Raw genomic sequence first — 20697 nt, 5'->3', positions numbered from 1 at the left:
CTTGCTCTCAACTAGATAATTCCATCTGATGGCAGACAGGAACTCAGCTTTCTCAATCTAAAACCATCACATCCCTCACATCTGCTTCCCTTCTTTATTCCACATGGAATCAAGATCCAAGAAATTGGAGATTGTACTCAGTGCCTCCCCCTCCCTCCTGTCCTACATCCACTAAATTATCAACAATACCTCCTCCAAATTTCTAGAATCCACCCAATTCTTTACATTTCTGCTACCATTCCCCTAGCTTGGTTCCTCATCACTCCTCCCTTTAACCACAGCAACAGCCTCGGAATGGGCTCTCCCTGTCACCATTTTACCATCGTCCAAGCTGAGCCTATCCAGATAGAGGGGAATTTCTGAAGAAGCCTTTTGATGCTATGCATTCTTGAATCCCCACTAACCACTTTACTCCCACCTCCCGCTACCTCCTCTCTACAACCAGACTAAGATTTCACGACTTCCTGTACATAACACTTGCCAGGACCGGCTACGCTCCCCTACCTCACATCGGGGCTTATGTGCTTCTCTTTTCCTCTCCCTGGAACACCTCTCCCTTCATGAGTTTCATATACACCTTCTAACAATCATTTAAGACTCAGCTCTGGCATTGTCTCATCCTAGAAACCTTCCTTAACCACTCTCCTACAGCCCAGGCTGTCTGGTTCAGATGCCCCTCTCCTGGGCTCCCACAGCATCCAGCAAAGACACCACTTAGGACCCTTAACAGAATGTAATGCAATAGTCCTTTTGATTTATATTCCTAAAAATACTCAAAACCCTTAACAGGGAGTGTGTTTTTTGCCTCTGTCTCCTCAATATTTAGGCACCCATTAAATGTTTGTTGACTGTTCACTCCAAATTAAAGCATGCAAATTAAAAATATGCTCAGATGCCATTTATGAACTATGAGATTAGCCCAAATCCCAATGCCTGACAATGCAGTCTGCTACAAAGGCTAGTAAAAAACAAACACTCATATCCAAGACAGTGAGAATGCAAAATGGTACAACCTTCATGAATGGGAATCAAGCAATATCAAGCAAAACCACATATGCATTTACCCTTTGACCTAGCAACCCCAATTCTAGGAAACTCTCCTAATGGTACCCCTGCAAAAATATTAAAAGAGGTTTGCAGGAGGCACTACTCATTGTGACACTATCCATGATCACAAACAACAGAAAATAACCTAAACTCCTCTCAATAGACAGTTGTTGAATAGACCACGGTTCATCACATAGTAGAGAACTATGTGGCTATGAAAAGGAGTGATATAAATATACCACTAGAGAGCGGACTCCAGGACGTATCATTACGTCAAAAAATGCTAGAGAGAAAAGTTTGTGTGTATGCCATTTTTTATCTAATAAAGGAAGGCATGAATATATATGTGTGTGTACAGTTTTGTTTATATTAAAAAAGAAGCATAAAGCATAAAATATAAGTAAAAGGCCAGCTAAACGCAGAGACAGAGAAGAGGGCGAAGAACACAGGGAGTGAAGCTAGGTTCTCTGAACACCCCTTGTTTCATTAATTTGACTTTGAAACACTACATAATAATATAACGTAAATTTTACAAATCTCTAAAAATCAAAAACTAAATTAAACAAATGAAATTAACTGGGTTTTGAGTTGGTGGCAGAACCATACAAAAGGAAATTATTGTAAGTGATTTCAAAGCAGTAATTTTGCTTTAATTTCCCAATGAAATTTATATCCTGAGTACTAAAAGAAGAGAAAAAAATCATCTTAAAGGGTTTTCAGTAGTCAAAAATGACTAGAGCTGCATGAAACTGTTATTCTGAAACAATTGAGTGTGTGTTGCAGGGAAAGACAAAGGAATAATTATGTTGGCTGCAGAGACTCAGGCCTCTGTGCACAGGAGAAGAAGATAGAAGATGGAAGAGGTTCAGAAAAACCCGAGAGTCCTGGAGACGAATTGGAAGGATCCAGAGGAACTTACGGTGTATTTTTTAAAAACGTTTTCCTTAGTTCTATCCATTAAAAAGACCTAACCATGAGCCCAAAAAGACCTAACCGTGAGCCCAAGTCTATGAAAGCGAATGGATAAGAGGAGTCAGGAACATCTTGCTATCCCAGAGAGAAGGCAAGCTATCAAAGGCCACTTGAGTTGTGTCAAAAGAACTCAGGCACCCTCAAGAGGCTCCGACAGGCTTGAAATGTGATGAGTCCACCATCTGTGAGAATAAGCTGCAATTGCTTGAATACACCATATATTAAAATCCATGTCTTAATAATGATTCTAATAATCAAAATTTTTAAAAAAGCAAACATAACATCTTATTTGTCCCCTTTAAATAATGTTAAAGAACCACCTAATTTGTCTTTAAAAAAACTGGTAAAGGGAAGGAAAAAAAGCATTTATTCTGTCTTTCCTATATGAGCTGTACCCTCAGAATACTCGATGAAGGAAATAGTTGAAGAAAAGTTACTTTATATAGAACTGTCCCTGCCATTAAATGAAGAGAATAATAAAATCAGGAAATCCCAGTTTTGCACACAAGAATGAATCAGTAGATTTAAGCAGTGATGATTGATTACTGCTAATTTCACACCCAGATATATTCTGCCTCCTGATGGAAGCACACAGCACCATCCACAACACAGTAGAAATAAAAAGATTTGAACCTGAATCTAAGAAGCCTCTCGAGATTACTATGAATTGACAGAAATATTCAGGACAGAAGAAGGTTTGAATGACACCAATGGGATGCACTTGGCAAAATCCAGACTGGGAAACTATAGGACAAAGAGCTCAGGTTTCTTTAATAATTAATTTGCAAGAGGAGCAGCAACAACAACAACAACAAACAGTAAAAGGTTAAAAGAGACTCGAGAGATATACCAGCCAATTGCAATGTATGAACTCTAGACCCTGATCCAATCCAACTGTTAACAAAAACATGCATAAGCATTCATGAGACCATCAGGGATCTCACACCCTCACTGATGTCTGATGATTGTATGGAATCGTTTTTGTTTGGGTTTTTTGTCTGTTTTGTTTGTTGTGATAATGGTATTGTGAATTCTCTTTCTTTGATAGTCATAAACTGAGATTTTATACATAAAATTATATGATTTCCTGAATTTGCTACAAAATATTTTGGTGGATGTGGGGGGAGCATGGGTGGGGATTTAGAAGCAAAAGGGTGGGTCATGAATTAATAAATGTAGGGGCTGGGTGTTCTTTGGACTATTCTGTTTTTTTGTTGTTTTTTTTATTTTGGCGGTAGGGGGGATGAGTCTCCCTGAGCTAACATCTGTTGCCAATCTTCCTCTTTTTTTTCTTCCCACCCCAAAGCCCCAGTACATAGTCGTATATTCTAGTCATAGGTCCTTCTAGTTTTCTATGTGAGCCGCCGCCACAGCACAGCTACTGACAGACGTGTGGTATGGTTCCTTACCCAGGAACTGAACCTGGGCCACCAAAGCAGAGCCTGTCGAACTTGAACCACTAGGCCATCAGGGCTGGCTCTCCTTAGACTATTCTTTCTGTCTTTGTATATATTTGAAGTTTTTCATGATATAAAGTTTAAAAAATAACAAAACATAAAACTATTTATTGGATGAATTATTAAAATACAATGTCTGATTAATTATACTTAGCTTAATAATATAACTGTAAATTCCTTGAGGACAGGGACGAAGACCAATTTATTTTTCATCCTGAATACTTAAAGGGCCAGGGTATAAAGAACCCTAAATAAATTTTGATGGATGAAAGAATAAGTGAGTAGATAAACATACTAATTAATCAATCATAGAAACTAATTAATTAATTGTACAGATCCATGGAGATACTTGAGACATTAAACCAATTCTGTCTGCCATATAATGCCAGATAGAGACAAAGGCTTAAGTTTTATGGTAAGAATAAGGCTTTGTTGGGAAATGCTGAAGTGAAGAATTTTTGTTTCACTCTGTTTTGTTGTTATTTCTGTAGTCACATTTTTACCCCCTGGTTCCAATGCCTAGGAGGCTTGCGGCCCCTGTTAAATAAAGTTGGCCTCAACAATGGGATTTTCTACCTGTGATAACTCCTGTCTTGCACTCTTCCTGAGATAGTGATTAGTTTCTGGATATGAAATTCTTGTGATGGAGGATTTTGTATTTTTGCTCCTATTTTAAATAACGTCTAAAACAAGAGTCACAGAATAATAGAACAATAGCCACTGCTATCTTCTATCACTGAATATAGCATGTGCATTTGAATGGTGGCTTTGAAATCAGAGCATGCTTACCCCTTACCTTTATAGGAAATGACCGGGTGCTCTGCTCTCTGGCACTGAGAAGCGTCTGTTTCTGGCTGGGCGAGTCTCCACCAGCCCAGGCTTGAGAACAGCCATGCAATGACGCAGGATCCCTTCATGGTGGGCAGGAGGTCTTTGATTCCGGGCACTTGTCTTCTAACCAGAAGCTCGTCTTCCCGTCATGTGGGGAAAGCACCTAAAACACACAAAAGAGACCAATTAGATAAACATGAGTACAGGTTTTCTGGTGAGTGGTGTTTTGGTAAAGCCCTTGTTGCTACCTTTAAAAAAAGAGAGTTTAGAGTGCTTAGACAAACACACCTTTTTCTAGGTGATATTTCAGATATTTGTGAGTGGCTGTCTCAATACAGACCTCTCTTTCTCCCAATAATTTTATGAAATAATCCATTTGTTATACAAGCAGAAATGTTCAAGTTTAACCTCTACTGAATTCTCATAGTCACTCCTAAGGAATACAGTTTAATATGGAGAACATTGATTGGTCTTCCCTTGGAACATCATTCTCACTCCCTCACGCAAACACACATCTGTACGTGGAACCCTAAGAACCCGTGCCCTTCCTTTTTTAATGCCCAAAGGCCCCTATTTAATAAGGCCACAACCATTGTCTTTTAATAATAACCTGATTAATATTATGCTATCCAACTCTGAAAAACCATCATATTTGATGAATTTATCCTTTGAAATTTATAGATGACCTATTGCAAAGTTTCTGGCTAAAGATCAAGTGTGAATCAAATAAAATCTATATTGAGCACCTACTGGGTGAAACGAAATTAGTAGGCTGGGAGCTGTGAGACTTTAAAGATTATAAATAATTTAAAAGATTAATAAGCTTTAAAATAAGATAGGCTTATAAAAATAACTATAATCCAAGCTATTATAAAACCATAAAAAGCAGCAGGAGTGCTGTGGGAATTAAGAGAGAATACTACTCTTATTTAGAAAGATCAAGCATAGGTCCATGGAGGAGTTCATATTTGAGTTTAATACTGAAGGATAAAGAGGATTTCAACAGATGGAGATTTCTGGAAGTACATTCCATGCCAAGGGAAGAGGACAAAAAGATGCATTGGAGAGGCAAGAGGAAGGAGCAGGCAACACGTTTTGGGAGGGGTTTACTGTACTTGACCCAGACCCCAGGAGATATACAGGGGATAGTGGGAAGCAGCTTAAAAAGCACATTGGGTTAAGATTTGGAAGGCAAACTATACTAAGGTCTGAGGTCTCTATTTTCAGGTGAAAAGCTACCATACTATATTAAAATTAGAAGAGACAGTAATAAAATCATTCTTACAATAGCGTACATAGGAAATCGGGCAGAGAAGAACATAGAGGTAGAGAAGTTAATTTGAAGCTACCACAAGTATTCAGAAGAGGAATAAATGAGGCTGTGACTTTGGGTGGTGTCAATGCGAATTAAAAATTCAGGCAAACACAGCAAATGCTCAATGTGATGGGTTAGGGGAAGTATGGCAAATGAAAGAGGGCCACAGATTCTTTGAGCTTCCTCCCATTGAAAGGTGGGTCTATGCTCCCTCTCTTCAGTCCAGATTGGCTCTGTGACTGCGTGGCTCAATCAAATACAACAGAAGTGGTGGTAGGCTGGTTGCCAAGCCTAGACTCTAAGAGACTGGCAGCTTCCACTTCCTGTCTCTTAGAACACATTCTCTGGGACACTGAGACACAAGGTCAGAAGTCCAACCCCTCTGAGGCTGCCATGCCAGAGAGACCATATCTAGGTGCTCCTAGTGACATTTCCCACTAAGCCAAGCTTCCCAGCAATCCCCACCACAACACCTGATACCTGAGTAAAGTTGAAAACCATTGACTTCAGTAAGTATCACAAAAGTAAAGAAATCACCCCATTGAGCCTTGCCCAAATTCCTAACACCGGAAGTGTGAAATATAATGAAATGGTTATTGTTCTAAGCTGCTAAATTATAGGGAACAGAAAGCAAAGAGGCACAGATGGACTCAAGATAAAGAATATAAGGTACCGTGAGGATAATAATGCCATTTATTTAAATATGACAATCAACAGAAGAATTTTGTTTAGAATTATGATCATTTAGTTTTATACATGTTGGGTTTAAGATGCTGTGAGACTATTTAAGGATATGCAGCCAACTGTGGAAAATCCAGGTTGGATGCTCAGGAAAAAAGAATTCGGAGACAGCATATAATATTTTGAATGGTTAAAATCATGGGTGTGGTTGAGACTCATCAGGGGAAAATACGAGGAAAAAAAGAGCTAAAAAGAACTGTTTAGAAGCTGTAATTAAAAAAGTAACTACACAAAGATGAGAGAATGGAACAGAGAGCATCAAGGGAATATGGCAACACGAAGATCAAGTCAGGTTGGAGTACAGGAATAACACATTTTAAACATTCAACTGCATTTCGATGAGGCAAGACCACTGGCTTTAGTCAACACACAGTCAATGGCCAACTTGGGGGTTTCAGTTTCAGCAGAACAAGAGAGAGAATCCATATACCAAGGAACCAAGAAGAGAATGGGCGGAGCAAAGGTGAAATAGAACATGCATGGCTACCTTGAACGCTAAGTAACCATAGAAAATTCACTGAAATCAGATAAGCACTACAAGATCAAAATTAGGAAAATTTTAAGGTAGAGAAAACAGACCATGAAATGTGGCTTCTTTTCTGAGAAGTGGTGCGTGGAGAAGAGATTGTAGATTTAAGAGGGAGAGGAGGTATCAGATGGAAGAAGATCCAGAAAAAATAGTAGCAAACTATTAGGGTCTCAGTAAAGGAAGTGGTTATGAAAGGAAGGCAAGAGGCCTCATCTTTAAAAAGGAGTGTGCACATGAATATATGATGAGATTTCAAGATGGAGAAAACATAACGCTGAGGGTATATCAAATTTAACCGTCTCTATATTTTGAGTCCCACGATTCAATGCTCCCTTTGACAGAAATGTTCAAGTTGGGCAGAGAAACAAATGAAGGGGCTGCAAACCATGACAAGGTGAGAATATGGCTTCTGTAAGAGCGAGAGATCCTGAGCATGAAGGTGGAGGAAGGAGTGGAAGGAAAGCCGGGAGCCAGGGCCCATCGCCCAATGGGTCCATAATCCCTGCCCAGGCACAGTGCATTGCAATAGACAACGGAGGGACAAATGTTGTTTTTTCCTGGGTTTTAAAACTGTACAGATGATTAATTTCACTCTTGGAAAGGGGTTGTAGCCTATAAAACTGGAGGCTGCTCTAGAACTCCAGTCTAGTGCTAAACCCATGACACAGCCCATCTTTTCTTATCCTTCTGACCTGAGACTTAAGACATGAAATTTCATCAAATGACATATCTTAACATAGAATAGCATTATTAGAATTAGATGTAATTTAGTTCTGTTCAGAGCAAGGAGACTTGGAGCACCCTCACCAGTCCACTCAGGGAAGGCAGAGGGTAGGTTATCACAGCCTCACGTCAAAACAATCAGCAATGATAAAAATAACATGGGAAGATAATGAAAGTAACAGTGAGCCCTCAGTAAGTGCCAGCTCTGTGGCAGGCATGATGCCAAGCACTGACACCCATGTCTGGTACCCAACAGACACCCAGAGCAGCGTCTCCCACTGGGCAGCATTCCGTCACAGAGATGGATTGGAGCACTGCCCTGTTCTAACCTTCGAGACTGAGCTCAAGTCCACTGGGGACAAAGAGCAAATTCTTCTCTTGCACATCGTTTTTCTTTTTTTTTTTTTAATGTTTTGTTTATTGCAGTAACATTGGTTTATAACATTGTATAAATTTCAGGTATACATCATTATACTTCTATTTCTGCATAGATTACGTCACGTTTATCACCCAAATACTAATTACAACCCATCACCACACACATGTGCCGAATTATCCCTTCCGCCCTCCTCCCTCCCCACATGCAAAAAAATGAAAGTAGACCCTTACCTTACACCATACACAAAAACTAACTCAAAATGGATTAAAGACTTGAATGTAAGACCTGAAACTATGAAAATTCTAGAAGAAAACATAGGCAGTACGCTCTTTGACATCGGTCTTAGCAACATATTTTCAAGCACCATGTCTGACCGGGAAAGAGAAACAATAGAAAAAATAAACAAATGGGACTACATCAAACTAAAATGCTTCTGCACAGCAAAGGAAACCATCAACAAGACGAAAAGACAACCTAACAATTGGGAGAAGATATTTGCAAACCATACATCTGATAAGGGCTTAATCTCCAAAATATACAAAGAACTGATGCGTCTCAACAACAAAAAAACTAACAACCCAATTAAAAAATGGGCAAAAGACCTGAACAGACATTTCTCCAAAGAAGATATGCAGATGCACATCGTTTTTTCAATGTATCAGGCCCAAGACAACATAGAACCCCCTTCTGTTAACTATGACCAACCACCAACGGGAACTGTCCCATGTTTATAAGAGCCACGCACTCTCATCTCAGTCCTAACGTCTCCGCCCCTGGAAGGAAAGGTAGAGAAAAATAGCACAAGTGTCTGAAACGTTCCTGTCCTGGATTTGGAAAGTGATGATTAGAGAAGAGGGAGATGCCGTTTCAAGTGGAAGAACAGCTAAGTGGAACACATAGCCTGATGGTGATGGGACGGAATTATATGTTTGACATGTTAAACTAAGGAAAGCACATTTAAGGAGAACAGGTGATTCTTAGAAGTTTGTAATTTTCAGACTATGAAATGTTACCTTTTTTCCTAAAATAAAGGTACTATATAAACAGTCATCATGGTCAGGTGCCAGGGAAGGGCGTAAACAGTCTTCATTTAGAGTGGGCTTTTCTGAGCATCGTACCAGGCAAAGCTAACTCCTTGAATAGTCTGACTGTAAACAGGCTTAGCTCTAAATAGCAGGTCCCACATCCTGGAGTCTGCAATTCCATCTTCCACTGAATCGTGAAGCTCTCGCCTCTTAGTGGTACAGCGGGTGTGGGCATATTTTTATCAGGGATTTCAGTGCTCCATACGAGCACCACTGACATTTAGAGCCAGATAATTCTTTGTTCTGGAAACTGTTCTGTGCATTTAGCAGCATCCCAGGCCTCTACCCACTAGATGCCGGTAGCACCCCCACCCTGTTTGTGCCAACCAAAATTGTCTCCAGACGTTTCCAAATTGCCCCTGGTTGAAAACTTCTGATTTGTGTGTATCAAAATACCTCTCCCTCTTCAGAAATTACGTAAGCTATCATCCCTTGAAAGATTATTTTAAAATATGCTTATATAAATCACCCAACTGAATTTCAGCATTCAGCATTTCAGCAAAATTTCAATAAAAATGAAAGTCATATTAATTATAACTATTTGCTACATTGGGGAAATATATGATGAAGGAATTTTCAAAGGATCAATTTCAATAAACGTTGTTCTAATTTAATCCTGCCATATCTGGAAAATTAAAAATATATTAGGTGAGTTAATATGAAACAAACGATTTTGCCAATAGGAAGATTTATGACAGCAGGCCAATTTGGGCTACAAAATAGAGGCATTTTTGTCACACCTACTTCAAAATCCCAGAAGCCTTCCTTTGGTTTGCTGATGTGGGAGGATCTCTCTATAAACTCGATCTAAATAAGCAAAACTCTGTATATAAGTGTTTGTGCAATAAATAGCTTTTCCCATTCACACCCACACTGCGAATGAATAGGCTCTGGGAAACAGAAAATAACTGTTCCTTTTAGTTAAAAAAAAGCTGTCAGATAAAAAAGAATGAAAACTTATACAAGAAGTTATGCTTGGGGAACAAAGTCTAACTAATTATTAATAAAAACAGATCCAAAATAAGCTTAATGTATTTCTTCTCAAGCCTTAGACCTACTATAAAGTTGGAAGTAGCCAGATCCGTTGGCACAATTCAGAGGCCATAGAAACCCTCCTGGGCCCCTACCTGATGGCTTTAAGGACTTCCATCAGAGAGAGAATTAAGGAGTCAGGGGAGTAAGCTGACCCGTAAGCTGACTCAGAGAGGACTTAGACAGCCATGTCCCCCACCTGCCCAGAGGGGGACTGTCCTCAGCCAAAGTTGAGGAGTCTGCTGTATGTATGCCTCTTAATCACGAAAAATTACAGTCTATTGTAACACCAGAAACACAAAGGGCAGGATTTATAGGAGAAGAGGATGGACAGCTCTTCTGAACGGTCTGTATTGGTATTCACTCTTTCCATCTCTTGGCCCCATTCCGCAGGATCAGTTGAACTGCTCACCCATAGACTAAAGTCCCAGCACAAACTGAAAGCAGCAGAACCACTGAAGAATCACTCCATCATCCAAGCAAATCACCCAGTCTTAACCCCACACACCCTGGCACAGCCAAATACAGCGTCTGTTGCACAATCATTGGAAGCTGCCAGGTAAACAACCCTGCCCTAGTCAAAAACTCTCAGGATTCCTCCACTGCTTTCCAAAGAAAACACTGTGCCCTTCCACCACCAACCAACTCCTGTTAATTCCACCTCCACTCCTCCCACTGCAAAGGCTTACCTTCTGCCCCTCTGGCCTAGCCAGGGTCCTCAGAGTAAGCCTTGCACACTCATTTGCATGTTTGCTGATGTCACAAGCCGCACACTTGCCCCGAGTCTTTCCGCTACCCAAGGTTCAGGCTGGCCTCCACCTTCTGCACACACCGCAACCGCCTATTCCAGTCCACGGCAGCAGCTCCTTTCTGGGAACCAAGATGTACCAATGACAGCGCCTGCTTCCTCATCAAAGGCTGCATGTGTAGTCATATAACCTTTTGTGTTTCTAAGTTTTGACTTCTCTTTTTCCTTATAAACAAGCTACGGTTTGAACATGTAGTTACAGCCCCAAGTTTATGTGTTCCAACATGCTGAATGGACAATCCAAATGAATCAGAAATCACATAGCCAATGTTCTCTTTAGCATTTAGAAGTCACCCATCCCTTGCCACTGAGCAAGCACCACTGCGAGGTGGTTTATTCACCCCTTGGTATATATGAGACAGGAAATGAATCAATGACACTGAATTTGAGAGGTGAAAGGGGAGATGGATCATCTAGTCTCTCTACTTTGTAGCTGAGAAAGCCAAGGCTCAGGTGAAATGGATCTCACAGGTTAACGTAAAGTCAAGTGTGTAGTGACAGGCTACTTCAAAATGGGTGCTGCTACCCACTGGCTCTTTGCATAACTCACTCAGCCTTCCTGCTCACACTGGTAAAAACCACATGTTGACAGCCACAAGATCAGATGGCCTGATCACTCCCAGGAACATAGTCTTGTCTCCAAAGTAAATCATAACTGATGACCCATTGGCATAGAAATGTGGTGTCTTAGAGGATATCATTAATCCATACTGAAGCCAGCCATATTGAAGGATGTCACCTGTGGCAAAGGATGGCCCATCCAACACAGGAGGGCAAAGATGAAGAGGACAAAAACAGTCCGGGCACTTCCAGCTCACGGTTTAGAGTAGTCAAATAAGTAAAAATCTATCTTTTGATAGTTATCAAATAGAAGTAGGAACAAAGTCTTAGGAAACATAGAAGAAGAAGGAATTCTCTCTGAATGAAGGAAGAAGATAGAAGCTCTGGCTACTGAAGGGGTTCAAGTTAGAGTGTTCCAAGAAGCAGGAATAAATGATCTAGGAGAATCAAGGTCCATAGTGTATTCAGGGCTGGAAGGAACATATTGAATAAACCTATCCTCTTTCCTTGCAGTAGTATCAGATATTCTAGGTACTGAGCAGGAAATGGAAGTAAATGAAGAATCAATAAAACAATAAACTTAAGTTAATGCACAGTGTTCAAGTAAATAGAATTCGTCTCACCTTTTTCAAAAACAATAACTGAACATTTTATTCTTTGGGAAATAAAGTGAAATTAAAGTTGTTTTGTCATTGGGTTGAGTCTATAAGGGGGATCAGCATGTTCACCAAACATATTATATCTTCAATTTTTACATACATTTTTGTAAAAATTGGATCATTTTTCTATTATTTTAACCCATGTACCTCGACTGCCAAGTTTCAGCCCAAAGAGGTTTAACATAAAGGAATTAGTGAAACATTTTTAGGAATGTGTTAATGAAAACACTGACCGCCCTTAAGGACAGAAGCACCGGTGGCAGCCACCTTCAGGTAACTGAATAAGAAGTTGGCTGTTACTCCTAGATTTTCATCCTCTCTGAACTGAGATGAGATGGAATTTTATGGTTATATAAAATGACCTCATGGTATAAAATGGGGAAAAGCAAACATTAAACTATTTTATACATTTCAATAATGGTTCGGCTCCAGTGACCTTACTTTATATGTCTCTTCAAAGGGAATTGTTATTACACTTTCCCTTTTTCCCCTTGTTTAGCTCCAGATCGCCTGGAGGAACCATAAAAATAAATGAAGTCCATTAGATAAAATTATTATTTACACAAAGGCAATATTAATTTTATCTGTCAGCAGGTTTTAAAACTAAGAGAAAGTTCATTCAATTACTTCTGTGTTAGCTAAACCAACAAGAGTCCTTTCTAAAAAAGAAAGAAAGAAAACTTAAATAATGGGTCCTTCAAGACAACATAACTATAACAACAATTTCTAAAAGACTTAATCAGAGATGTTTCCTCAAGGCAAGAAACTCATATAGACACAATAAAATAATCAAGTTACAAATGACTCTCATGGTGTGAAAATTACTATTCTGAGCTCCCGTTTGTTTTTAGTTAAGAAAAGCAGGATTTGGAATGCCACTTTTTCTCTTGTCAACTAGAAGGTGCAGTGTCTATGCCAACATACAAAAACACACAAAGGTAGTGGGGACAAAAGAATATACACTTCTATTGTGACCACACTGGTCAACATCACTGGTCACGGCCTCCCGATTGCCAAATCCGGTGAGCTTATGCAATTGGACATCACCATGGTATTGGTGCCCACTGACCTTTTCCCTTGATTATCTCCTGAAACCCTCTCTGCCCTGGTTTCCTTAATACTCGAATCTCCCTGTGTTCCTACTGCATCCAGAACTCTTACTTCTCAGCCTTCCCCTTAAATGAAGATGTGCCCCAATCTCTCCTGAACATTCATTCCTTCTCAATCTATACACTCTCAGTGGCCTCTCTCTTCAAACTCACATAATGCTACATACTTTCTAAAAACTGGTGATTTCCAAATCTATAACTCTCTTCGAGATCTCTTTTACATAATCCAGACCCATAAGTCAAAATAGACATCTTTACATAAATAAGCCAGAGGTACCTCATCTAAAGGTGACCTCATCATCCGTGTCTACCAATTGTCATCTTCATTCCTATTTCCTCTCATGGTTAGCTCCACCATTTACTCAGACATCCAACTCATAATCTGAGGACTCAGCCACCATTCAGCTGCCCCCCTTTCATCTTCTCAAAGCTTGTCTGTTATTTTTTCACTCAATTCTGACAACTCTTCCCCTACCCATATCTAGAATCATGCTCTTCTCCCCACCCTGACCAACCCCCTCATTTCTCACCTCTGCAATGTCAGCTGGTTTTTGACAGGTTTCCCTGCCTCTAGTCCCAGTCCTTAAGCTTCATTTCTGAATAGCCTTCTCAATTTTTTTTTCATTTTTCCCCCATCCCCACCTGGCCCCACTGTGCATCAACACTCATTTCTATTATAGCCTTTATCACCCTGAACTATAATTACCTGTGTATCTGCCTCATTCTAAAACAAGGTTGTGACAATCTCAAACTCTGGACAATACAGGACATAGTACAGACAAATAATCACCACCTGAGAAATGAGTTAATGGAGAAAATTAATGCAAACCCACATATATCTCTCTACCTTCTTAACAATATTCATGCTTCCATTAAAAGGCTATTCATGTTCCTTTTCTTCTATGACTCTGCCATTCATTGTCACAGATGTTTTATTCCTCTATTAAAATTCTCTTAACATCTGGTCCAAATACAAGGATTCCCATGGTTTTGAGAAATGTCCTTTCTAAATGTCATAATTTTCCAATTAATGGTCAAAGGGATAAAGGGATTACTATAGGCAGACCAGCTAAGAAGAGGAAGTCTCCTGGGCCTGGAAACATGGAAGATATAACCAAAGTGTGTGAATTCTGAGGGGCTTGGATAAGTTATTCTGGCAGACCATAATTCACTGGAACTGCTTGAAATGTCAAAGGACAAAAAAGGAGGATGTTACAATTCATAGCAGGAATAAATTCATCAAATTCACTATTTTAGTGTGAAAATGCAAATACTTTGAAATATAATCAGATAAATTAACAGATAATAGACTGCTAATACACTTGGAAAAACTAGACTAGTGAAAAGGCCCCTGATGTGGTGTTTTCAGGTTTCAGTTGGGAATGCCCCTTGTGTGTGATATCTGATGATGCCTATTAGGCCCAATGGACCAGGTATGTCAAAGTTGATACATCTGAGTTCATTCAAATCTGTCACAATCTTTGGTCTAGGAAAAAAAACAACAACGGGCCTCAAGAGCACTAATTACTATTTTGCGGTCAGTTTATTAAAAATAAGAATAAAAAAATCTCACTAAAATAAAAAATTAACTATAGTTAATTATATTGTATTGCATATTTGAAAACTGCTAAGAGAGTAAATCTTAAAAGTTCTCATCACAAGAAAAAAATTCTGACACATATATCAAAATCAAAGATTCCACTAATCAGAGAATAATAAAATACAAAAATCTGCAAAGAAGGTTATGTGGTTATATACAGTATTAATACATTTCTTATTTCCCTGAAATAAACCTGTAAAATAAGTATTATCATTTCTTCCTATTTTACAGATGTGGAGACAAGACTCAAGGAGGTCCCACAGATAAATGGAAGAACTAACAATTTTAACAAGTAAGTCCCTGGCCCCCAAATCCAAGGTCATCTTGCTGGATTGAAGATACCAAGGTCATCTTGCTGGACTGAAGATACTTCTCAATCTACATACTCTCAGTGACCCAACTCTTCAAATCCACATGATGTTAAATACTTTCTAAACACTGGTGATCTCCAAATCTGTAACTCTCTTCGAAACATCGAACATAATATATCCCTCTTTATTATTCATTTCTACAATGATCATTTATTGACTAGGAGTTAGGAGGTATATTAGACAGAACATCTGGAAGAAGAAATAAGCACATGCTCTATTTCTACCAACTGACTTTGTGTTCCGTCTGAATAAGTGTTTCCTGGGGCATAGAAATTTCACTAAGTAACGAGCTGTAGCATCATTCACAGATCCTGGAGCCAGCGACTTCATTGATCAAGATTTAATCCAGCCAATGATGAAAGAGTACCAGCCCTTGCACAACTGTGAGATGGCCTTCTCAGTGTCTCTTGTCATCCTCTGCCCACCATCTACACACCCTCCTGGGGGCCCATGATGTTGAATGGCAGCTATCATCTGGTGAATACAAATTTATATCTCAGCCCCAACCTACCCCTGAAACTATAGCTTCCATCTGGTTTTCACTGCTACTTGAGTGACAAAGAATTACGTCCAACCAAACATGGACTAACAGACCACTAACCTCCCCCCTTCCCCAAATCTGCCTCCTGCCTGACTCTCCCCATCACAGCTAGAGTCCTTTTGATTTCTCTAATCTCCCCACATGACACTCTAAACCATCAGTAAACCTGTCATATGGATCACACACCTGTCCCCTTCGCTCACCTCCACTGCTGCAATCTCAGGTTAAGCTACTTCATCTCTCACCTGGACTCAATAGAAGCCCTCCAGTAGGTATTGGGGCTTTTTACTCTTGCCCCCCGAAAGTCCATTCTATACATTACAATCAGAGTAACCTTTGTAAAGAGTTTAAAAAAGTCAAACTCACAGAAGCAGAGAGAAGACTGTGGCTTCTCAGGGGCTGTGGGGGTGGGGGAAATGGGGAGATGTTGATGAAGCGTGAAAGTTTCAGTTACGTAGGATGCATAAGTTCTGGAGATCTAATTACAGCATGGTGACTATAGTTAACAATACTGTATTGTATACTTGAAATTTGCTAAGAGTAGACCTTAAATGTTCTTACCACACACATGAAAAAGGTAATATGTGAGGTGATGGATGTGTTAACAAGCTTGATTGTGGTGATCATTTCACAATGTATACATATATAAAAACATCACGTTGTACATCTTAAATACATATGATTTTTATTTGTCAATTATACCTCAATAAAGCTGGACAAAAAACAACTATAATAAAATATTTGTATATTTTTAAAGGAATGTATGTATGTAGCTGTAGTAAAAAACTATATAAAAAGGAATAAAAAAATAGTTAATCCGATTAGGTACGTTTTCCCTGTTTAAAACCCTGGAATAATCCCCTCTGCAACTTCCTAAAAACACAAACCCCTGACCCCAGCCAACAAGAACTCCTCTGTGGTCAGCCCCACCCACTTCTGTACCTTCCCCAGCACTCCCATGCACCGTGCTTGGGCCATGTACACGTGTGTGCACACGCACACATACACACAGGTCTCTGTTATTTTTGCCCACAGAGCATATCACTCTTCAGACAGCATCTGCTGGCCCGTAGGTCCAGAGGTCTTTCTCTAGGTCTTTCCAAGGTGCCTCCTTCTCATTACTCAGATTTCCATCGAATGTCACCTCCTCAGAAACGCCTCCCCAACCAGGCCAGCTAAAGCACTGCCTCTTACTCTCTACCAGATTCAGTTGTTTTCTCTTCTTCATGTCACTTAAAACTTACTTGAAGTCCCTCAATTGATGTGTTTGTTTATGGCCTGTTTAATCCACTAGGATATAAGTAACTGGAGAACTGAGCCTTGGTTTGGTTCACTCGATAGTCCCAGGGCCTAGAAGAGAGTATGACGTATAAATAATATCAGCTGACAGACTAGGTACTAGAGGGAGCAGAAACCAAGATAGTCTTTGTGTCTTTGTCCAAGTGATGCAAAAAACCACTGTGAAGACCAAGATATTTTCTGCCAGTGCTGCTGACTACTGCTTACAGAGAGTTTCAGCAGAGTTTCTTCGGAAAACTATAAATTCGCTTGCAAAGAATCTGTCTATTAGGTGAGATTTCAGAAGAACAAGTCAATAAAGACCTTGAATTAGCTGCCACAAAAGCATCAGATGATTAGCACGTAATTCGATGCTGTGAAATGCAGACATACTGTGAACATATGGTATTTTATTTTTCAGTTCATTAGCCTGAAATGTGGAAAGGTCATTGAGGACATCACAATAAAGGTTTCCATGGTTGAAAAGTAATCCCCAAGTGTTTTACATTCCATATTTCAAAATATTAAGAGTTACACAATGGTGGATATGTTAACGAAAATACAAAAGGAACAATTCCTAAATATAAGTCCAGAAAAAGAAATAACAGATTGCAACAATTTGGCAAATTGTTCCTCAACAGGGAAGGAGGTTAAACATAGCTGCAGGATGTCTAATTGCTTGCTTTCATCTTGCAAAAATAAAGAACTATCTACGGTGTTCCTCAGCCTACGAGGTCCCAATGATCTGCCCTGCCCTCCAACACTGGTTTAGGAGAAGCAGCATTGCAGACACATTAAGGACACAGACTTTGGACCCAGATTGCCTGGGTCCCAATTAGCTCCAACATTAACCTTATGCCTCAGGTTCCATCATCTGTAATATGAAGATAAAACCCACAGTTTAAAATTATACGAGCTAATTTGAAAGAACGTAGAGTACTCCCTAGCAATTAGGAAGCACTAAAAAAGTTTTAATAAATATAAACAAATAAGGACTATTTAAGACAAGAAAAATGCTTTTTAAATCTTGTAGGAAAAAAGTCTCTAACAACCAAATCATTGTCTTCCTACAAGAGATGGCAAAAGCGTTCACTGTTTAATAAGAGCTGTGATGGTGGGCTGCCTCAGCTTCAGGAAAACTCCACACCTGCCCAGGAAACAGATAAAAGAACATTCATAACAACCTTGTTCATAATAGCAAAACACTAGAAATCATACAGGTGCCCACTAAGAGAATGGAAGTTTTTATGGTATAATATATCTCATTGAAAATGAATGGATACCAGCTACATACAACATAAATAAATAACAGAAACATGATGCTGAAAGAAAAAAGTCAAGAATAATATATAATATAGTAAATTCATATTTATTGCAAATAAAAAAGAAGCAAAAGTAAACAATATTTTGAATTTGTTAAAACTATATAAAAAAGCAAGAAAATGTCAACAGAAACTTCACCGTAGTACTAACACAAAAATGAATGAATGTTGAATGAACAACGAAGGCAGTTCTCTGACTTCCCATGATCAAAGCACCCAGATCAAATTAGACCTCTCACTGATCCCTCTCAGGCTCCATGCTTCCCACTCCACCCTTCTGCCTAGAACACATTCCCCCATGTCTACACTAGAACCCGCCCCTCCTCTGAGGTCCAGATCAAACAACAGCTTATCCATTTGTGTAACCACTTTCCCAGCGAGAAGGAAAGACACCTCCGTGAGCCTCCTTAGGATGCAACACGTCTCTGTGGCCCTCAGCGCACTCTGCTGTATAGTCTGGCTTCTTCTGCTTTGTGACAGGGCATCCCTGTAGGACCACATAGAAGAGCCTGTGCCCCACTGGTTACTGTAGCCCCTCAAAGCCCACCACAGTTCCTTGCACGTAGAAAGTACCTAATATTTGTTGAATGAGTGGATCAACCAACCAATAACAAACAGTGGACAGAAGTGTCCAGCTGATACAGGAGGAGGCTGGGGAAAAGGTGAGTTTTGGAAGCATAGGAATCATGTTAAAGGACTGGAAATAAAATGATCATAATTTATCAGAGAAATGGAATAACATCTCAAGGTAGAATTTACAAAGAATGGGGATATCAAAAACATTTACCTGTTTGAAGTGAAAAGACCAAAGTTATAAGTAATGAGATCAAATAAATTATGGCACATCCATACTATTAAATATTATACAGCTTGTAAAATCAATGTAGTAAAACTCTATACACTGACATAAAAATCCAATAATGACATGGATTGAAAAAAAAAATAAAGTGTAGACATTTATTTATCTATAGAAATAAAGAAGAGAGAAATAGAAAGGTCCAATTTTTGACTGAAAGAAACAAAAGGATTTCTATGTTTATATATTTGTAGGTGAAAGAAAATTGTGGTTACTCCTAGCAGCAGGGGTATTTTATATTCTTCTATATTGTTTGAATTTCAACAAGCATTTATTTATTTTGTAATTTAAAGTGATTAAAAATGTTTAGGTTTAAAATATGAGTGAAGTGAGATTAGTTTTATGATTAACTAATGAGATGGGAGCCTTAACATAGTATTTAGACTCAGTGCAGGTTTGACTTCCTGAGTGTAAGGGAGGAGGGCATAATGGAGAGGAAGTTGCTGCAGGGCAGGACAGAAAGCAGGGCAGGTTTAAAGAAGGGATGGTCAGAAGGTACAAATGCTGAGAGAGCAGAGGCCAACTTCCCATAAGTATTCTCCAGGCAGAACAGGAAATTCCTGAGTCTCATTTAAAGTTGGGTGAAGCCCCGTTATGATGCGAACACACGACACGCAGGTGTAAACTGTGAGTCAGTGATAGACATTTCTAAAACCAGAACCCCCACTCCTTTACTCACTAGATTCATTTTACTTGGGAAAAAGAAAATCCTCCCTCTTACCTACGGAAATGAAATTGGTTTTATCAGCCTTGACAGATAAACTGTCTTATGCAACGCTCTCTGCTGATACTGAGAAGAAATGCTCAGGCACACAGGTAGGGACAAGTACTTTCCGTCCTGACACAGCCATACTGCGTTTTTGTACTCCACGTCGCCATTTAGCACATACTTATAAAATCATTATAGGAAAGTTCACACACTTTTGTTTGGTGGATGAGCAATAGACTGTGTTTCCAGTTGAGTGTGTGGATGAAAGTGATAGTCTTCTCTAACATCATATATAAGAGGCAAAATGTTACCCTTATTCTCACTGTTCTGGAAAATTCCTGCAGTTCTCTCTGGTTACAACCACAGTACCACGAAGAGCAGTTCATTAACCACGGAGATGAGAGAGGAGGTGATGGAGCTGGGCTTTCACTTACAAATACCTCAGTCTGGAAAGTCAGACGTTTCCTGAGCACCCAACTCGCCTTCTGAGGACACCTCCTTGCAAAGGAGCACAGACAGATCTATCGAGTTTAGTAACTAATCTCATAGATGACAATAAATTGGCGAGTTGTAGAAGAAAGCTACCTATTTGAGAAACCTGAAAAAAAGTATTCCTTTAATGACTGCCATTCTTGAAACCCAAACATGAGGCAGTTGGAGGTGGCTGCAGCTGTTTAACAAAACACCCTTTTTTGATTTGACACAACAGCACATGCACACACAAAAAAATTTTCAGGGGCTTAAAAGTATTCATACACTTTGCCTTGTGGTC

The 20697-nt window shown here is 39.5% G+C and overlaps 1 protein-coding gene across 2 annotated transcripts in view; it reads right to left on the bottom strand.

Moving 5' to 3' along the window:
• Window positions 1-20697, bottom strand: part of SEMA5A (semaphorin 5A) — a 465422-nt gene that overhangs the window by 300213 nt on the left and 144512 nt on the right. For both annotated transcript variants that reach the window (XM_058564359.1, XM_058564361.1), the window contains one exon: window positions 4273-4470. In XM_058564359.1, the coding sequence (XP_058420342.1) occupies window positions 4273-4393 (121 nt within the window). In that variant the 5' untranslated portion in view covers window positions 4394-4470. The remainder of the gene's footprint in view (window positions 1-4272; window positions 4471-20697) is intronic.

This window comes from Diceros bicornis, chromosome 20, assembly GCF_020826845.1.
Source record: "Diceros bicornis minor isolate mBicDic1 chromosome 20, mDicBic1.mat.cur, whole genome shotgun sequence".
Classification (NCBI taxonomy): domain Eukaryota; kingdom Metazoa; phylum Chordata; class Mammalia; order Perissodactyla; family Rhinocerotidae; genus Diceros; species Diceros bicornis.
Note: the sequence above shows the minus strand (reverse complement) of the source record. Positions and strands in the feature narration are given on the sequence as shown.